The sequence below is a fragment of the Pan troglodytes genome, chromosome 4 (genome assembly GCF_028858775.2).
Source record: "Pan troglodytes isolate AG18354 chromosome 4, NHGRI_mPanTro3-v2.0_pri, whole genome shotgun sequence".
Classification (NCBI taxonomy): domain Eukaryota; kingdom Metazoa; phylum Chordata; class Mammalia; order Primates; family Hominidae; genus Pan; species Pan troglodytes.
This window is the reverse complement of record NC_072402.2, coordinates 37,872,047-37,887,855: the sequence shown is the minus strand read 5'-3', so window position 1 is coordinate 37,887,855 and position 15,809 is coordinate 37,872,047. Positions and strand designations below refer to the sequence as shown.

Sequence of the window (15,809 nt, the reverse complement as noted above, 5' to 3'; positions counted from 1 at the left end):
GGGTGACGGGTGCACCAAAATCTCAGAAATCACCACTAAAGAACTTATGCATGTAACCAAACACCACCTGTTCACCAAAAACCTACTGAAAAAAAAAAAAAAACAAAAAAATAAAACAGCAAATGATCTAAACGCTCCAATTAGAAGGCAAAGACTGTAGGAGGAGTTCTTTACATATTCTGGGTACAAATCATTTATTCAGACACATGTATTAGAAATATTTTTCCCAGATAATCTTTTAATTTTTAATTTTATTTTGATAACTATATTTTAACTTTTAGACAACTTTTTTCTTTTTTTTTTTTTTGAGACAAGGTCTTACTCTGTCACCGAGGGTGGAGTGCAGTGGTGCGATCATGGCTCACTGCAGCCTCAACCTCTGGGGCTCAAACAATCCTCCCACCTCAGCCTCCCAAGTAGCTGGGACTACAGGTGCATACCACCAAGCTCAGCTTATTTTAAATTTTTTTGTAGGGACGGAGTCTCATTGTGTTGCTCAGGCTGGTCTCAAACTCCTAGGCTCAAGCGATCCTCCTGCCTCAGCCTCCCAAAGTCCTAGGATTATAGGCATGAACCACTGCATCCAGCTGGACAACTTTTAAAAAACAATCTCAAACATATGAAAGAGCTACACGTATAGTACAAAGAACTGTTGCTGTTGTTTTTCTGAACGATTTGAGATGATAGATGCCAATCTGATGCTACATTATCCCCAAAAACTTCTATGTATATTTCCTATAAACAAGGACATGTTCCACAGACTACAGTACAACGAAGAAAATCAGGTCATTAAACTGATGCATTACTTTCACACAATTGTCACTATGCACGTAAGTTTCAATAACTGTCTCAATGACGTATAATAAAAGGATCCAGTTCAATATCACATACTGTATTAAGTTGTCTCCTTTGGTCTGAAACAGTTTCTTAGTCTTTCTTTTAACTTATATGACCTTGACATTTTCGCTAATTATAAACCAGGTTTTTTTGATAAAATATCCTTGAATTTGGGTATAATTTAGATTTTATTATTAAACTCAGTTTTCATATGAATAATACATCATTCTAATATTGAACAGTCTTGAATAGTCCATAGTCCATCCTTTCCTCATTGGTTTGTAATATCTCCTCTACTATATGGTACATTTTTGCGTGTATGGGCACGTTTCTAGGCTTTCTACTCTTTCCACTTACTTTTCTGTCTAAATATCACACTATTTTAATCACTATAGATTTATATTCCTAACTGCACTCTATGCCATACTTATTACTTCCTGAAAACAATGCTCTTTCATAATCCCTTGTGTTACCATGAATTATGTTTTTCACCTACTCTAACCCTTCAACCTCCCAATCAACCTGCCAAGAAAAAAATTCACAATATTATTCTTTTAAGATCCACCCAAACATCATCTTTTCTAAACCTCTCATAGAATTAGCTCCACCTTTCTGTTCTTCACAACACTCAATTCAAATATCTGTATTACTTAAAACACACAGTACTAAAATAAGTTAGTTAGAGACAGGGTCTCAGGCTGGAGTGCAGTGGCATGATCAATGGCTCACTGCAGCCTCAACTTTCTGGGATCAAGCAATCTGCCCACCTCAGCCTCCCAAGTAGCTAAGATTACAGACATTGGCCACCACGCCTGGCTAATTTTGATTTTTTTATAGAGACAGAGTCTCACTATGTTGCCGAAGCTGGTGTCGAACTCCAGGCCTCAAGCAATCCTCCCACCTTAGCCTCCCAAAGTGCTAGCAATACAGGCATGAGCCACTGTGCCAAGCCCTGAAGTTATTTATTTATTTATATTATTATACATTAAGTTTTAGGGTATATGTGCACAACGTGCAGGTTTGATACATAAGTATACATGTGCCATGTTGGTTTGCTGCACCCAACAACTCGTCATTTACTTTAGATATTTCTCCTCATGTTATCCCTCCCCCAGCCCACAAACCCCTGACAGGCCCCGGTGTGTGATGTTCCCCGCCCTGTGTCCAAGTGTTCTCATTGTTCAGTTCCCACCTATGAGTGAAAACATGCAATATTTGGTTTTCTGTCCTTGTGACAGTTTGCTGAGAATGATGGTTGCCAGCTTCATCCATGTCCCTGCAAAAGACATGAACTCATCCTTTCTAATGGCTGCATAGTATTCCATGGTGTGTATGTGCCACATTTTCTTAATTCAGTCTATCATTAATGGACATCTGGGTTGGTTCCAAGTCTTTGCTATTGTGAATAGTGCCGCAATAAACATACGTGTGCATGTGTCTTTATAGTAGCATGATTTATAATCCTTTGGGTATATACTCAGTAATGGGATCACTGGGTCAAATGATATTTTTAGTTCTAGATTCTTGAGGAATCACCACACTGTCTTCCACAATGGTTGAACTAGTTTACAGTCCCACCAACAGTGTAAAAGTGTTTCTATTTCTCCACATCCTCTCCAGCACCTGTTGTTTCCTGACTTTTTAATGATCGCCATACTAACTGGTGTGAGATGGTATTTCATTGTGGTTTTGATTTGCATTTCTCTGATGACCAATGAGGATGAGCATTTTTTCATGTGTCTGTTGAATGCACAGATGTCTTCTTTTGAGAAGTGTCTGTTCATATCCTTTGCCCATTTTCTGATGGGGTTGCTCTTTTCTTGTTTTTTCTGGATATTAGCACTTCGTCAGATGGGTAGATTGCAAAATTTTTCTCCCATTCTGTAGGTGGCCTGTTCACTCTGAAGGAAGTTTCTTTTGCCATGCAGAAGCTCTTTAGTTTAATTAGATCCCATTTGTCTATTTTGGCTTTTGTTACCATTGCTTTTGGTGTTTTAGTCATGAAGTCCTTGCCCATGCCTATGTCCTCAATGGTATTGCCTAGATTTTCTTCTAGGGTTTTTATGGTTTTAGCTCTAACATTTAAGTCTTTAATCCATCTTGAATTAATTTTTTGTATAAAGTGTAAGGAAGGGATCCAGTTTCAGCTTTTTATATATGGCTAGCCAGTTTTCCCAGCACCATTTATTAAATAGGGAATCCTTTCCCTATTGCTTGCTTTTGTCAGGTTTGTCAAAGATCAGATGGTTGTAGATATGTGGTGTTATTTCTGAGACTTCTGTTCTGTTCCATTGGTCTATATCTCTGTTTTGGTACCAGTACCATGCAGTTTTGGTTACTGTAGCCTCGTAGTACAGTTTGAAGTCAGACAGCGTGATGCCTCCAGCTTTGTTCTTTTTGCTTAGGATTGTCTTGGCAATGTGAGCTTTTTTTTGGTTCCATATGAACTTTAAAGTAGTTTTTTCCAATTCTGTGAAGGAAGTCATTGGTAGCTTGATGGGGAGGGCATTGAATATATAAATTACCTTGGGCAGTATGGCCATTACCACTATACTAATTCTTCCTATCCATGAGCATGAAATGTTCTTCCACTTGTTTGTGTCCTTTTTTTATTTCACTGAGCAGTGGTTTGTAGTTCTCCTTGAAGAGGTCCTTTACATCCCTTGTAAGTTGGATTCCTAGGTATTTTATTCTCTTCATAGCAATTGTGAATGGGAGTTCACTCATTAATTTGGCTTTCTGTTTGTCTGTTCTTGGTCTATAGGAATGCTTCTGATTTTTGCACATTGAGTTTTTATCCTGAGACACTTTACTGAAGTTGTTTATCAACTTAAGGAGATTTTGGGCTGAGACGATGGGGTTTTCTAAATATACAATCATGTCATCTGCAAACAGGGACAATTTGACTTCCTCTTTTCCTAATTGAATACCCGTTATTTCTTTCTCTTGCCTGATTGCCCTGGCCAGAACTGCCAACACTACGTTGAGTAGGAGTGGTGAGAGAGGGCATAATTGTCTTGTGCCAGTTTTCAAAGGGAATGTTTCCAGTTTTTGCCCATTCAGTATGATATTGGCAGTGGGTTTGTCATAAATAGCTCTTATTATTTTGAGATACATTCCATCAATACCTAGTTTATTGAGTGTTTTTAGCATGAAGCCCTGTTGAATTTTGTCGAAGGCCTTTTCTGCATCTATTGAGATAATCATGTGTTTTTTGTCGTTGGTTCTGTTTATGTGATAGATTACATTTATTGATTTGCATATGTTGAACCAGCCTTGCATCCCAGGGAAGAATCCATCTTGATTGTGGTGGATAAGCTGTTTGATGTGCTGCTGAATTCGGTTTGCCATTATTTTATTGAGGATTTTCGCATCTATGTTCATCAAGGATACTGGTCTAAAATCCTCTTTTTTTGTGTGTGTCTCTGCCAGGCTTTAGTATCAGGATGATGCTGGCCTCATAAAATGAGTTAGGGAGGATTCTCTCTTTTTCTATTGATTGGAATAGTTTCAGAGGGAATGGTACCAGCTCCTCTTTGTACCTCTGGTAGAATTCGGCAGTGAATCCATCTGGTCCTGGACTATATTGGTTGGTAGGCTATTATTATCTCAATTTCAGAGCCTGTTATTGGTCTCTTCAGAGATTCAACTTCTTCCTCGTTTAGTCTTGGGAGTGTGTACGTGTCCAGGAATTTATCCATTTCTTCTAGATTTTCTAGTTGATTTGCATAGAGGTATTTATAGTATTCTCTGATGGTAGTTTATATTTCTGTGGGATTGGTGGTGATATCTCCTTTATCATTTTTTAATGCATCTATTTGATTCTTCTCTCTTTTCTCCATTAGTCTTGCTAGCAGTCTATCAATTCTGTTGATCTTTTCAAAAAACCAGCTCCTGGATTCATTGATTTTTTCGAAGGGTTTTTCGTTATTGGGTATTTCGTTTTTGAAGGGTATTTCATTATTATTGAAGGGTATTTCTGCTAGCTGTTGAATGTGTTTGCTCTCATTTCTCTAGTTCTTTTAATTGTGATGTTAGGGTGTCGATTTTGGATCTTTACTGCTTTCTCTTGTGAGCATTTAGTGCTATAAATTTCCCTCTACACACTGCTTTAAATGTGTCCCAGAGATTCTGGTATGTTGTGTCTTTGTTCTCATTGGTTTCAAAGAACAGCTTTATTTCTGCCTTCATTTCGTTATTTACCCAGTAGTCATTCAGGAACAGGTTGTTCAGTTTCCATGCAGTTGTGCAGTTTTGAGTGAGTTTCTTAGCCTGAGTTCTAAATTTGATTGCACTGTGCTGTGAGAGTTTGTTGTGATTTCTGTTCTTTTACATTTGCTGAGGAGTGCTTTACTTCCAACTATGTGGTCAATTTTAGAATAAGTGCGATGTGGTCCTGAGAAGAATGTATATTCTGTTGATTTGGGATGGAAGGTTCTGTAGATGTCTATTAGGTCTGCTTGGTGCAGAGCTGAGTTCAAGGCCTGGATATCCTTGTTAACCTTCTGTCTCGTTGATTTGTCTAATATTGACAGTGGGGTGTTAAAGTCTCCCATTATTTTTGTGTGGGAGTCTAAGTCTCTTTGTAGGTCTCTAAGGGCTTGCTTTATGAATCTGGGTGCTCCTGGATTGGGTGCATATATATTTAGGATAGTTAGCTCTTCTTGTTGAATTGATCCCTTTACCATTATGTAATGGCCTTCTGATCTTTGTTGGTTTGAAGTCTACTTTATCAGAGACTAGGATTGCAACTCCTGCTTTTTTTTTGCTTTGCATTTGCTTGGTACATCTTCCTCCATCCCTTTATTTTGAGCCTATGTGTGTCCCTGCAGGTGAGACAGGTCTCCTGAATACAGCACACTGTTGAGTCTTGACTCTTTATCCAATTTGTCAGTCTGTGTCTTTTAATTGGGGCATTTAGCCCGTTTCCATTTAAGGTTAATATTGTTACGTGTGAATTTGATCCTGTCATTATGATGTTCGCTGGTTATTTTGCCCATTAGTTGCTGCAGTTTCTTCATAACATCAATGGTTTTTACAATTTGGGATGTTTTTGCAGTGGCTGGTACTGGTCGCTCCTTTCCATGTTTAGTGCTTCCTTCAGGAGCTGTTGTAAGGCAGGCCTGGTGGTGACAAAATCTCTCAGCATTTGCTTGTCTGTAAAGAATTTTATTTCTCCTTCACTTATGAAGCTTAGTTTGGCTGGATATGAAATTCTGGGTTGAAATTTGTTTTCTTTAAGAATGCTGAATATTGGCCTCCACTCTTTTCTGGCTTGTGGGGTTTTTCTGCTGAGAGATCCGCTGTTAGTCTGATGGCCTTCCCTTTGTAGGTAACCCAACCTTTCTCTCTGCCTGCCCTTAACATTTTTTCCTTCATTTCAACTTTGGTAAATCTGACAATTATGTGTCTTGGGGTTGCTCTTCTCGAGGAGTATCTTTGGGGTGTTCTCTGTATTTCTTGAATTTGAATGTTGGCCTGCCTTGGTAGGTTGGGGAAGTTCTCCTGGATGATATCCTGCAGAGTGTTTTCCAACTTGGTTCCATTCTCCCCGTCACTTTCAGGTACACCAATCAAATGCAGATTTGGTCTTTTCCCACAGTCTGTTATTTCTTGGAGGCTTTGTTCATTTCTTTTAAGTCTTTTTTCTATAACCTCGTCTTCTCGCTTTATTTCATTAATTTGATCTTCAATCATGGATACGCTTTCTTCCACTTGATCAAATCGGCTATTGAAGCTTGTGCATGTGTCACAAAGCTCTCGTGCCACAGTTTTCAGTTCCAACAGGTCATTTAAGGTGTTCTCTACACTGTTTATTCTAGTTAGCCATTTGTCTAACCTTTTTTCAAGGTTTTTACCTTCCTTGAGATGGGTTTGAACATGCTCCTTTCGCTCGGAGAAGTTTGTTATTACCGACCTTCTGAAGCCTACTTCCGTCAACTCATCAAAGTCATTCTCCATCCAGCGTTGTTCCGTTGCTGGTGAGGAGCTGCAATCCTTTGTAGGAGAAGAGGTCCTCTGGTCTTTAGAATTTTCAGCTTTTCTGCTCTGGTTTCTCCCTATCTTTGTGGTTTTATACTACCTTTGGTCTTTGATGTTGGTGACCTAGAGATGGGGTTTTGGTGTGGATATCCTTTTAGTTGATGTTGATGCTATTCCTTTCTGTTTGTTAGTTTTCCTTGTAACAGTCAGGTCCGTCAGCTGCAGGTCTGTTGGAGTTTGCTGGAGGTCCACTCCAGACCCTGTTTGCCTGGTTATCACCAGCGGAGGCTGCAGCACAGCAAATGCTGCAGCACAGCAAATACTGTAGAACAGCAAATATTGCTGCCTGGTCCTTCCTCTGGAAGCTTCGTCCCAGAGGGGCACCCACCTATATGAGGTGTCTGTCGGCCCCTAGTGGGAGGTGTCTCCCAGTTAGGCTACACGGGGGTCAGGGACTCACTTGAGGAGGCCATCTGTCTGTTCTCAGAGCTCAAACACCGAGCTGGGAGAACCACTGCTCTCTTCAGAGCTGTCAGACAGGTACACTGATGTCTGCAGTTGTCTGCTGCCTTGTGTTCAGCTATGCCTTGCCCAGAGTGGAGTCTACAGAGGCAGTAGGCCTTGCTGAGCTGTGGTGGGCTCCGCCCAACTCAAGCTTCCCAGCCGCTTTGTTTACCTACTCAAGCCTCAGCAATGGTGGATGCCCCTCCCCAAGCCAGGCTGCTGCCTCGCAATTCAATCTAAGGCTGCTGCACTAGCAGTGAGCAAGGCTCTGTGGGCGTTGGACCTGCTGAGCCAGGCATGGGAGAGAATCCCCTTGTCTGCTGGTTGCTAAGACCTTGGGAAAGTGCAGTTTTTGGGTGAGAGTGTCCCATTTTTCCAGGTACAGTCTGTCCCGGCTTCCCTTGGCTAGGAAAGGGAAATCACCCGACCTCTTGTGCTTCCTGGGTGAGGCAACGCCCCACTCTGCTTTAGCTCACCCTCTGGGGCTGCACCGACTGTCCAACCAGTCCCAGTGAGATGAACCAGGTATCTCAGTTGGAAATGCAGAAATCACCCATCTTCTGTGTCAATCATGGTGGGAGCTGCAGACTGGAGCTGTTCCTATTTGGCCATCTTGGAACAAATCTCCAAAGTTATTTATTTAAATGCCTGTCTCCTTCAGTAATCTGTGAGTTATTCAAGTTGTAGGTAGCATGGCTTAACTTTACATTATCAGAATGTAGTACAGTAATTAGTATATAATAATATAGATTGAAAAGTATAAAGAAAAACCATTAACTTTATCAATGTGTTTTGAAAAGCAGGACTGCATCCCACAGGTGCTAAAAGCTATAGAAATATCTCTTCAAAACAAATGTGTTAAAAGCCTCTGAAAAATGAAAGCATACATACCTTCAGTGTCTTGATCATAGTTGGATCAGTTGACCTAACATAGAAACTCTTCAGATAAGGTTCAAACATCCCCTGGATTACAAAAATAAATACAAAAATACATTATGGTACTAATGTGTTCATGTGTCTCTTAAATTACGTGTTCAGAACATACGTACCTTTCTTTGAATTGACATAGTTGCTATATTTTGTAGGACAATATACTGCACCTCCCTAGAAATCAAAAGATAATTTTTACTGGGTATATGTTCCAATGAAACATCTTTGAGTAAGCACTACAATAATGACAAAGAATTAGCAATAATTTCAAGAGAATGCGACTCTTAAATGTAATAATGAAAAGTTTTTAGTAAATCTTAGATGTGTGCCTTTTTAATGCACTTTTCCTATAAAATACCAATAAATTAGACGTGATTCATCATGAAGAATAGTTAAAACAAATTTTATAATAAATTGCTCCTAAAATATGAAGTTAACATTGTACCTGCTTTGAACACATCCAAGGAAGGTATTCTTAGGGTTAATAGGGGTAGATAGGACCACACTGTTATTATAAACTCATTAAATAACTCATTCTTCCCAGGGCAAAGGCCAGATTTTAAAAGTAGTCATGTTATTTTTAGACCCAAATATCTAATAAATGAACTGAATCTGGTATAAGGCTTCACGTGAAAGACCAATTCCAGGTCTTTCTGATATCTTTTGAACTAGCCATAGGAAAAAAAAAAGTATTGAACTAGCAAAAGATAAAAATAATAGCTGGATATACAGATAGGGAGAATAGGAACACAAAGGAAATGGCATCTCATTTGTTACTAAGCCAGTCAAGAGCTACAATTGTGGACTAAGTTCCAGTTAAGGGCAAAAATAAATACATAGTTTTTTCCTTCCAACGCAATTAGTGGAAACAAGCACTCAATAAAAAACATTGTTTCAAATTAAAACAACTAATTACTGAAAAATAGCTAAGGTATGTCAAATAGCTGAAATGAAGGTATTCTTAAACACAGAAACAAATGTCTGAATTAAACCTGAAATCATGATTCTCATGTTATATGTCATGGAAACTCAATAAATTGTTTTGAATTGTTAACCTAAACCACTAAATTATAAAGAGGTAAAATCAAAGAAGGTGGCATGCTCTTTCTGTCTGTCTATCTGAAACTAAGAGTATGTAATCTTTAAAATGAGTAGCTATTAAAAACACAGCTCTCTTTTTAGAGTGGAGCAAAGCATAGTAATTAGATATTCCAGCTTTATAGGAAGCACAATTCTGGCATAAACTACATTACTTAGCATACACATTGCTCTATATAAAACCATGTATTAATACATTGAGTAAATCAATCTGATAGTACTTCAGTATAGTTTTTCAGTGATTCCAGATTTACCAAAACTCCCAAACATCATTATTGCCATACCTAAAAATTTCAAACACTAATACTAGGCTACTAGTGACACCCTAGTATTATGCCACAAAATATTTTCAATATCTTTGGGCTTGAGGTTAAAAAGTTTCAGTATTTATCATTAAGTTTGAGATAAATGTATAAAGACTTTTATAATAATCCCCTTAAGTATGAAATCTTACTGATCGATTGATTAAAATATAGTCAGAGTTATATATTAAATGCCTGAAAGATTACATTTGTTCAAACATTACTTTTGAAGGAATACAAAAGAAAAAAATATATATAAAATCATGACCTACCTATTGCTACGAAGTAAACGCACTAGTGATTTAGAAATTATGCCAGCTTCAGATTTTGGTGATATGTGCCAATACAGCTGAGCAACTGCCATAACCACCTACAAGATAAAGCATAAAAATAACAGAACTATGAACACTAGAGCACTCTACAACCTCAAAATCCATTCCTACACATTATTTCCTCTAAGTCCTACAAATTCCTGTGACGTAAAATGGAATGTTACTCTTCGTAGTGAGTTGAAGAAGTGTCCCCCACCCCCAGTGCCCAATATTATCCTCAAAATCTGATCTTATTTGGAAGTGGGATCTCTGCAGAAATTATTAATATAAGAATTGAAATGAGATCATGCTGGTTAAGAGCCCTAAATCGAATGAACGTGTCCTTATAAGAGAAAAAAAAAGGACAAAAAGAGACGCCGTGAAGGCCATGTGAAGATGGAGATAATTAGTGTGATACACCCATAAGCCAAGCAATGCCACGGATTGCTGGCAATCACCAGAAGCCAGGAAAGAGAAGGTTTCTCCCTCAGAGCGTACAGAAGCAACCAATACCGATTATACCTTGATTTCAGACTTCTGGCTTCCTGGAATGTGACAGAATAAATTTCTGTTGTTTTAATCCACTCAGTTTGTGGCAATACGTATGGCAGTGCTATGAAAAGAATACATCCTCAGAAAAAAAAAGAGACACTGAATGAACTGCTCAAGGTGTAACAGCTAGTACGTGGCAAAGCTCAAGACACTCGAAATTCCATGCTCCTCAGCTGCTGCTCTGAGACTGGGGCTTTTTAAGAATTATAAGCATGCCTTTCTAAATGAAGCCAGGATAACAGTAACTAGTAGGCTGAAATAAAGAAAACTCAGCACATTTAAGTTACAATTAAAGAAACTCCATTAAAACAAATACATCTACAGCAGTAGCATTTAAAATAATCTTGTTTTTAAAAACACAGAACCTTAAAAATGGCTTCTGGTTCAAAGCCATTATAAGGGTGATTCAAAGACTGGGCACAGTGGCTCACACCTGTACTCCCACCCCTTTGGGAGGCCGAGGCAGGTGGGTCACTTGCAGTCAGGTGTGAGACCATCCTGGCCAACATGGTAAAACCCCATCTCTACTAAAAATACAAAAATTAGGTTAAGCGTGGTGGTGCACACCTGTAATCTCAGCTACTTGGGAGGTTGGGACACGAGAATCATTGAACCCAGGAGGTAGAGGTTGCAGTGAGCCGAGATCATGCCACTGCACTCCAGCCTGTGCAACAGAGTGAGACTCTGTCTCAACAAAACAAAACAAACAAAGGGTGACTGGAATTTCTTTGTCTCAAAACAGAAGAGTACTGTTTCCCCTAAGTGCCTCTACACTCAGATTCAGAGTGACAACTGCAGAGACATAGCTACAGATGTTACCAATGCTGCCTTTGGCTCAAAGGACACACTAATAATAATTTAATTCTGCCTGGTCTATAAAGTTTGAACAAATATATAGCAAAAATTCTATTAATATATATGCCTAAATAGTATACAGCACAGAAGAATATTTGAGGTTAAAAAAAAAAAGTTTCTTCTGAAACTAAAGAACCGTTTTTAAAAATACAGTATACAGGGTCCTAAATTTACTGTTTGCCATTTCTTGTACTTTCTTACAAGTTTGATTTATAGCTTTAAGATATTAGTTGAGAATTTAGAAAATGCAAGAATATCTCATTTCTTCACTTGTGAACTGCAAATATAAGTTGGTTACAAAATAAACTCTCCTGAATTTTAAATCTTATAAAATAAAAGGATCTCAATTAATGATTGACCTAATCCAAAATCAGTCATTTAAAAAAATATTAACGCATATACCTGGCTAATAAGTATTAGTAAATGATAGAAAAGAAAGCTGAATCTTAATTTTAATCTATCTTACAGATAGTAAATCCTTTTCCCTTACAAATAAAAGTCCAATCCTACTGGCAAGAAAGAAAACTGTACTTCCTATACATGTCAATGTCTTTAAAATTCTAGCTGCCACTTGGCATGCCATCTGTTCTAATATATTAGGGTACTCCAGAATCCAAAAGGACTAAATGAGCCTCTTTTTCCTCAGTATTTAGAAATCCAACAGTTGAAAGTCTCTTTGATACCCAGATTTGAAATGTATAGGCTAATTTGTAAATGCCATGAAAAAAGTTCCCAAAACTTCAAAATCCAAAAAGACTAAAAATATACAACCTTATAGGCCTTCTACAGTTACATCATGCCTGTTCATAATAAAGTGCATCCTATAAACACTTTTCTACTCTTAACCATTCATGCCGCTGTCACCTTATTTAGACTGTTAGAATAGCCTCCTAACATTCCGCTTTCAGTATCTATCTCCAATACAAACTACATAGCAATGACGTATTATGTTTCCTGAAAGAAATTCTCAAAGTCTCTCCATAAACTTAAGTATGAGGTTAAAAAAAAATCTATCCACAATTCTTCAAAAGTTAGCCTTTACTCATATTTAGCAGCATCCCAAAACAAGGTACCAAAATACACTGACACAAAAAGTAAACCACCTCTATTACAGCATCAAGTAAGCAGGGAACCCAAACAAAATGGGACCAAAAGTACAAACTGCCACTATTTGTTTCCTATTTGAAAACGTTTTTGATCCATAAGTATTTGAACTATAAAATCAATTTCTAAGACCTAGTTAAATGAACAGTGAGTCACTCATAAAGTAGAGTTTAAGATGGCAAATTACAGCTACCTAACTAGCATCTGGCTAAGCTGAGTACATTAAAATATAAGCATATTTTACAACACCCATGAAATAATATTTTCGTTATGACGAGGCATGATTACTGAATAATGATTTGGAAACTAAACCATTAGGTATTAGACAAAAATTGTTGTTGATAACTTGGATATACAAAGCTGTAAGCTCTAAATTCTCAAGAATCAGAAAAATAATGCAAATTCCACATATTTGAAGTTTTTACTAACTGAACAGAACAATTCATTAAGAATACTTTCTCAATTAAAATCTTTAAGAACATGTTTAACTTAAATCCGTCAAGCCTTTGGATATAACTGCCAATTAACAGGAAACACAGAATATAAAAGAATTAAATGACACTATAAAAGATGCAACCATCCCATTCCAGTAGGTATAGCAAACAAAAAAACAAAATAAAAAGAAGCAGCAGCAATCAGACAAACCCAGAAGGACATTCTGCAAGACTTGACAGGCTTTAAAAGATGCAATGCATTAGATAATGGTTTGGATAAATCATCCAAAAAGAATAATTTAAGATCAATTGGTATTAAATGAAATGAAATTTTATTAAAATAAAAAGTGGAGAGGACTGACTAGAGAAAAAAAGGTTAGAAAGTGCTATGTACAGTATGATTTTTATCTTGGTTAAAAAATATATATATATGTATGTGTAACCATGAATATATGTACACTTATGCAGATTAGAAAGATCTGGAAGAAAATACACTAAGACATAAGTGATTTCTGAGTGTTGAGAATGTGATGTTTTAATTTTCTTTTTAGTTTTGCTAGCCTGTAATTTCTAATTTTGTATTGTGCACATGTATTCTTCTAAAATATAAATGGTTATATAAACAAAAAGGTGTCGAACAAACAAAAAAAACCTTATGACCCAAATAAAGATGATTTTTAATTACTATTACTGCCAATTTACATTTATAATATGTGAGGCATTACCTTTGTTAGTCTCTTAAAAATTCTATCAGACAGATACAAACAGTATGGACTAATACCAGATCAAGTACCCCCAATCACAATGGAATAACTGATAAATATACATAGTTCTTATATAAGAGCTAATATAATCCAACCAATTGAGAAACAACTTAGAAATATCTTAAGAAAAGCCAATTAACAAAACCATTAAAAAGTAAATGAAGTCCAATAGGCCAAACCAGGTATTGTCATCAAAACCTAACTCTGCATACCTGGAAACATGGAAGGCTGAAATATATTTAGGTATTACTTCTCAGACATCAGGTCTCTAAATCTATAGCTTACATTCCACACTGTACTTCCAACTATCCATTACATGTCATTTGGTGTGTAAACAAACAAATGCTCCATTAGCACACACAGACTCACTTACTAAATTGAGATATTTTTAATTGCTGTTTTTTAAAAACCAGTGAATTATTTCTTATAAGGATTTTAACATACCGCAGCATTCCTGCTCTGAAGCAAAGGCTTTGTATTTCTAATTAAGAGTCTATGATCTGGATCCATAGTATACGGCTTCTTCCTTTTGTCAGTCTTTTCCTTCTGATCATCATCAGATTCGTAGAAATTCTTTCCATTGTCTTCTAATTCATCACCCTACAATGAAAGAAATCCAACCCAAGATTACTTTAGACCTTGAGCAATCTGCATATTATATAGTCAAAGAAAACTTTCCTTTAAACATCTATAACAACATTTTACCGTAGAATAATTCTGTTTAGGCAATTTAAAAATATTACACAACCTATATCGAATAAAGGTCTATTGATTTTTCTCATATTTTATAACAAGTTACTGTGCTATAGATGATGTGCTTCTATTGTATTACAAAGTAAATTTTTGACTATTAAATCCCCATAGAAATACCTATAGTCCTTCAAAAGGAACACATGACCGTTAGATTTTAACAAGGCCTATAATACTACCTAAAACCTGAAAACTATGTCCATAAATTGTCAGCCACTCTGTAACTAGATCAAAGAGTCAAAAAAAGAGGAGCGTTGTTTGAATAGTAACATAAAAGAAATCACAGTAAAGTGTGACATGTAAAAACTAGTGTTGTTAAGTAGGTCCCTGAGTTGTCAAGAAAATGTCTCAGTTTGAGATTTATAAATATCCAGAGGAGCTGATTCTAGGTTTTTGTTTTGAATTCTTTATCTCTGCCAATAAAATATGCCTACAGGCATTTAGTGCTCAAAAACAAACAAACAAAAAACCAAACAAACACAATAATAGCCACATACATCCAATTCAACTTCTGTTTAGAGGTAACTTCTGTTACCAAGTATCTGAAACATACTTTCTGCTTCCAGGAAGATGGAGTAGATGTACTTTTCCCCATCTCTCTCACTAAGTAGAGATCTAGAAAAGCAGAACACTACATGTAAAACATATATAAAACAAACATAAGAAGGCTTTGAAAGGCAAAAAGGAGGAGCACTGGATAGGAACCTCAAGATCCAAAGAAAGACAGACCAGTGAGTTCCCTGGGTTTTCTTTTTATTTCATATATCCACAACTCGGTGCAGAAGCTGGCAACAAATGCAGATGAAAGAAACCCCCAGAACCGCTCTCTCTAGCCAAAGGACCAGGAAAGGGGCAGTCTAGCAAGACATAAAACTTTTAGAAGTAACTACTCAAGTGCAGCCCAACACCAGATAAAAAATTATGGCCCTACCCCCATCCCCACCAGTAGAGGCTGAGATGGTGATCCTAGACTTCTACCCTTATTAGGCTGTAATGAGATGCCCCAACCACCTCACTAGGTGGTTTCAGAAAAGGCCAAGATGGGATTGAGAGTTTCATCTCTACCAAGAGGTAACAAGGCATTCTGATATTGTCAGTGAAGACCAAGTGAGGAGCTTGGACTTCTAAGCCCATCCATTAGTGTCAAGGTGACCTTATTCCTCCTCACTGTGATGATGTCAGAGGAGGCCTAGTGCATAGTCAGGACTTGCAGCACCACACCTAGTAGTAACCAAAGTCAGCCCCGCCCACACCCTGGTGGTTGTCAGGGAAGGACACACATAGAACAGTACCTTGTATCCCTCCTAGCAGACAGCTATCAGAGAAAGACGGTTGGGGAGCCAGAAATCCCACATTCACCTATGGTAACAATGAGTACAATCCCTC

General features: G+C 37.4%; 1 protein-coding gene across 7 annotated transcripts in view; it reads right to left on the bottom strand.

Annotated features, from left to right (window-relative positions):
• The window catches only part of AP3B1 (adaptor related protein complex 3 subunit beta 1), a 291,912-nt gene that overhangs the window by 160,890 nt on the left and 115,213 nt on the right, over nucleotides 1–15,809 (bottom strand). For all 7 annotated transcript variants that reach the window (XM_063811141.1, XM_517689.8, XM_016953105.4 and 4 more), the window contains exons 8-11: nucleotides 14,118–14,273; nucleotides 9,926–10,023; nucleotides 8,373–8,427; nucleotides 8,215–8,286 (exon numbers count right to left, since the gene is read on the bottom strand). In XM_063811141.1, the coding sequence (XP_063667211.1) occupies nucleotides 8,215–8,286; nucleotides 8,373–8,427; nucleotides 9,926–10,023; nucleotides 14,118–14,273 (381 nt within the window). The remainder of the gene's footprint in view (nucleotides 1–8,214; nucleotides 8,287–8,372; nucleotides 8,428–9,925; nucleotides 10,024–14,117; nucleotides 14,274–15,809) is intronic.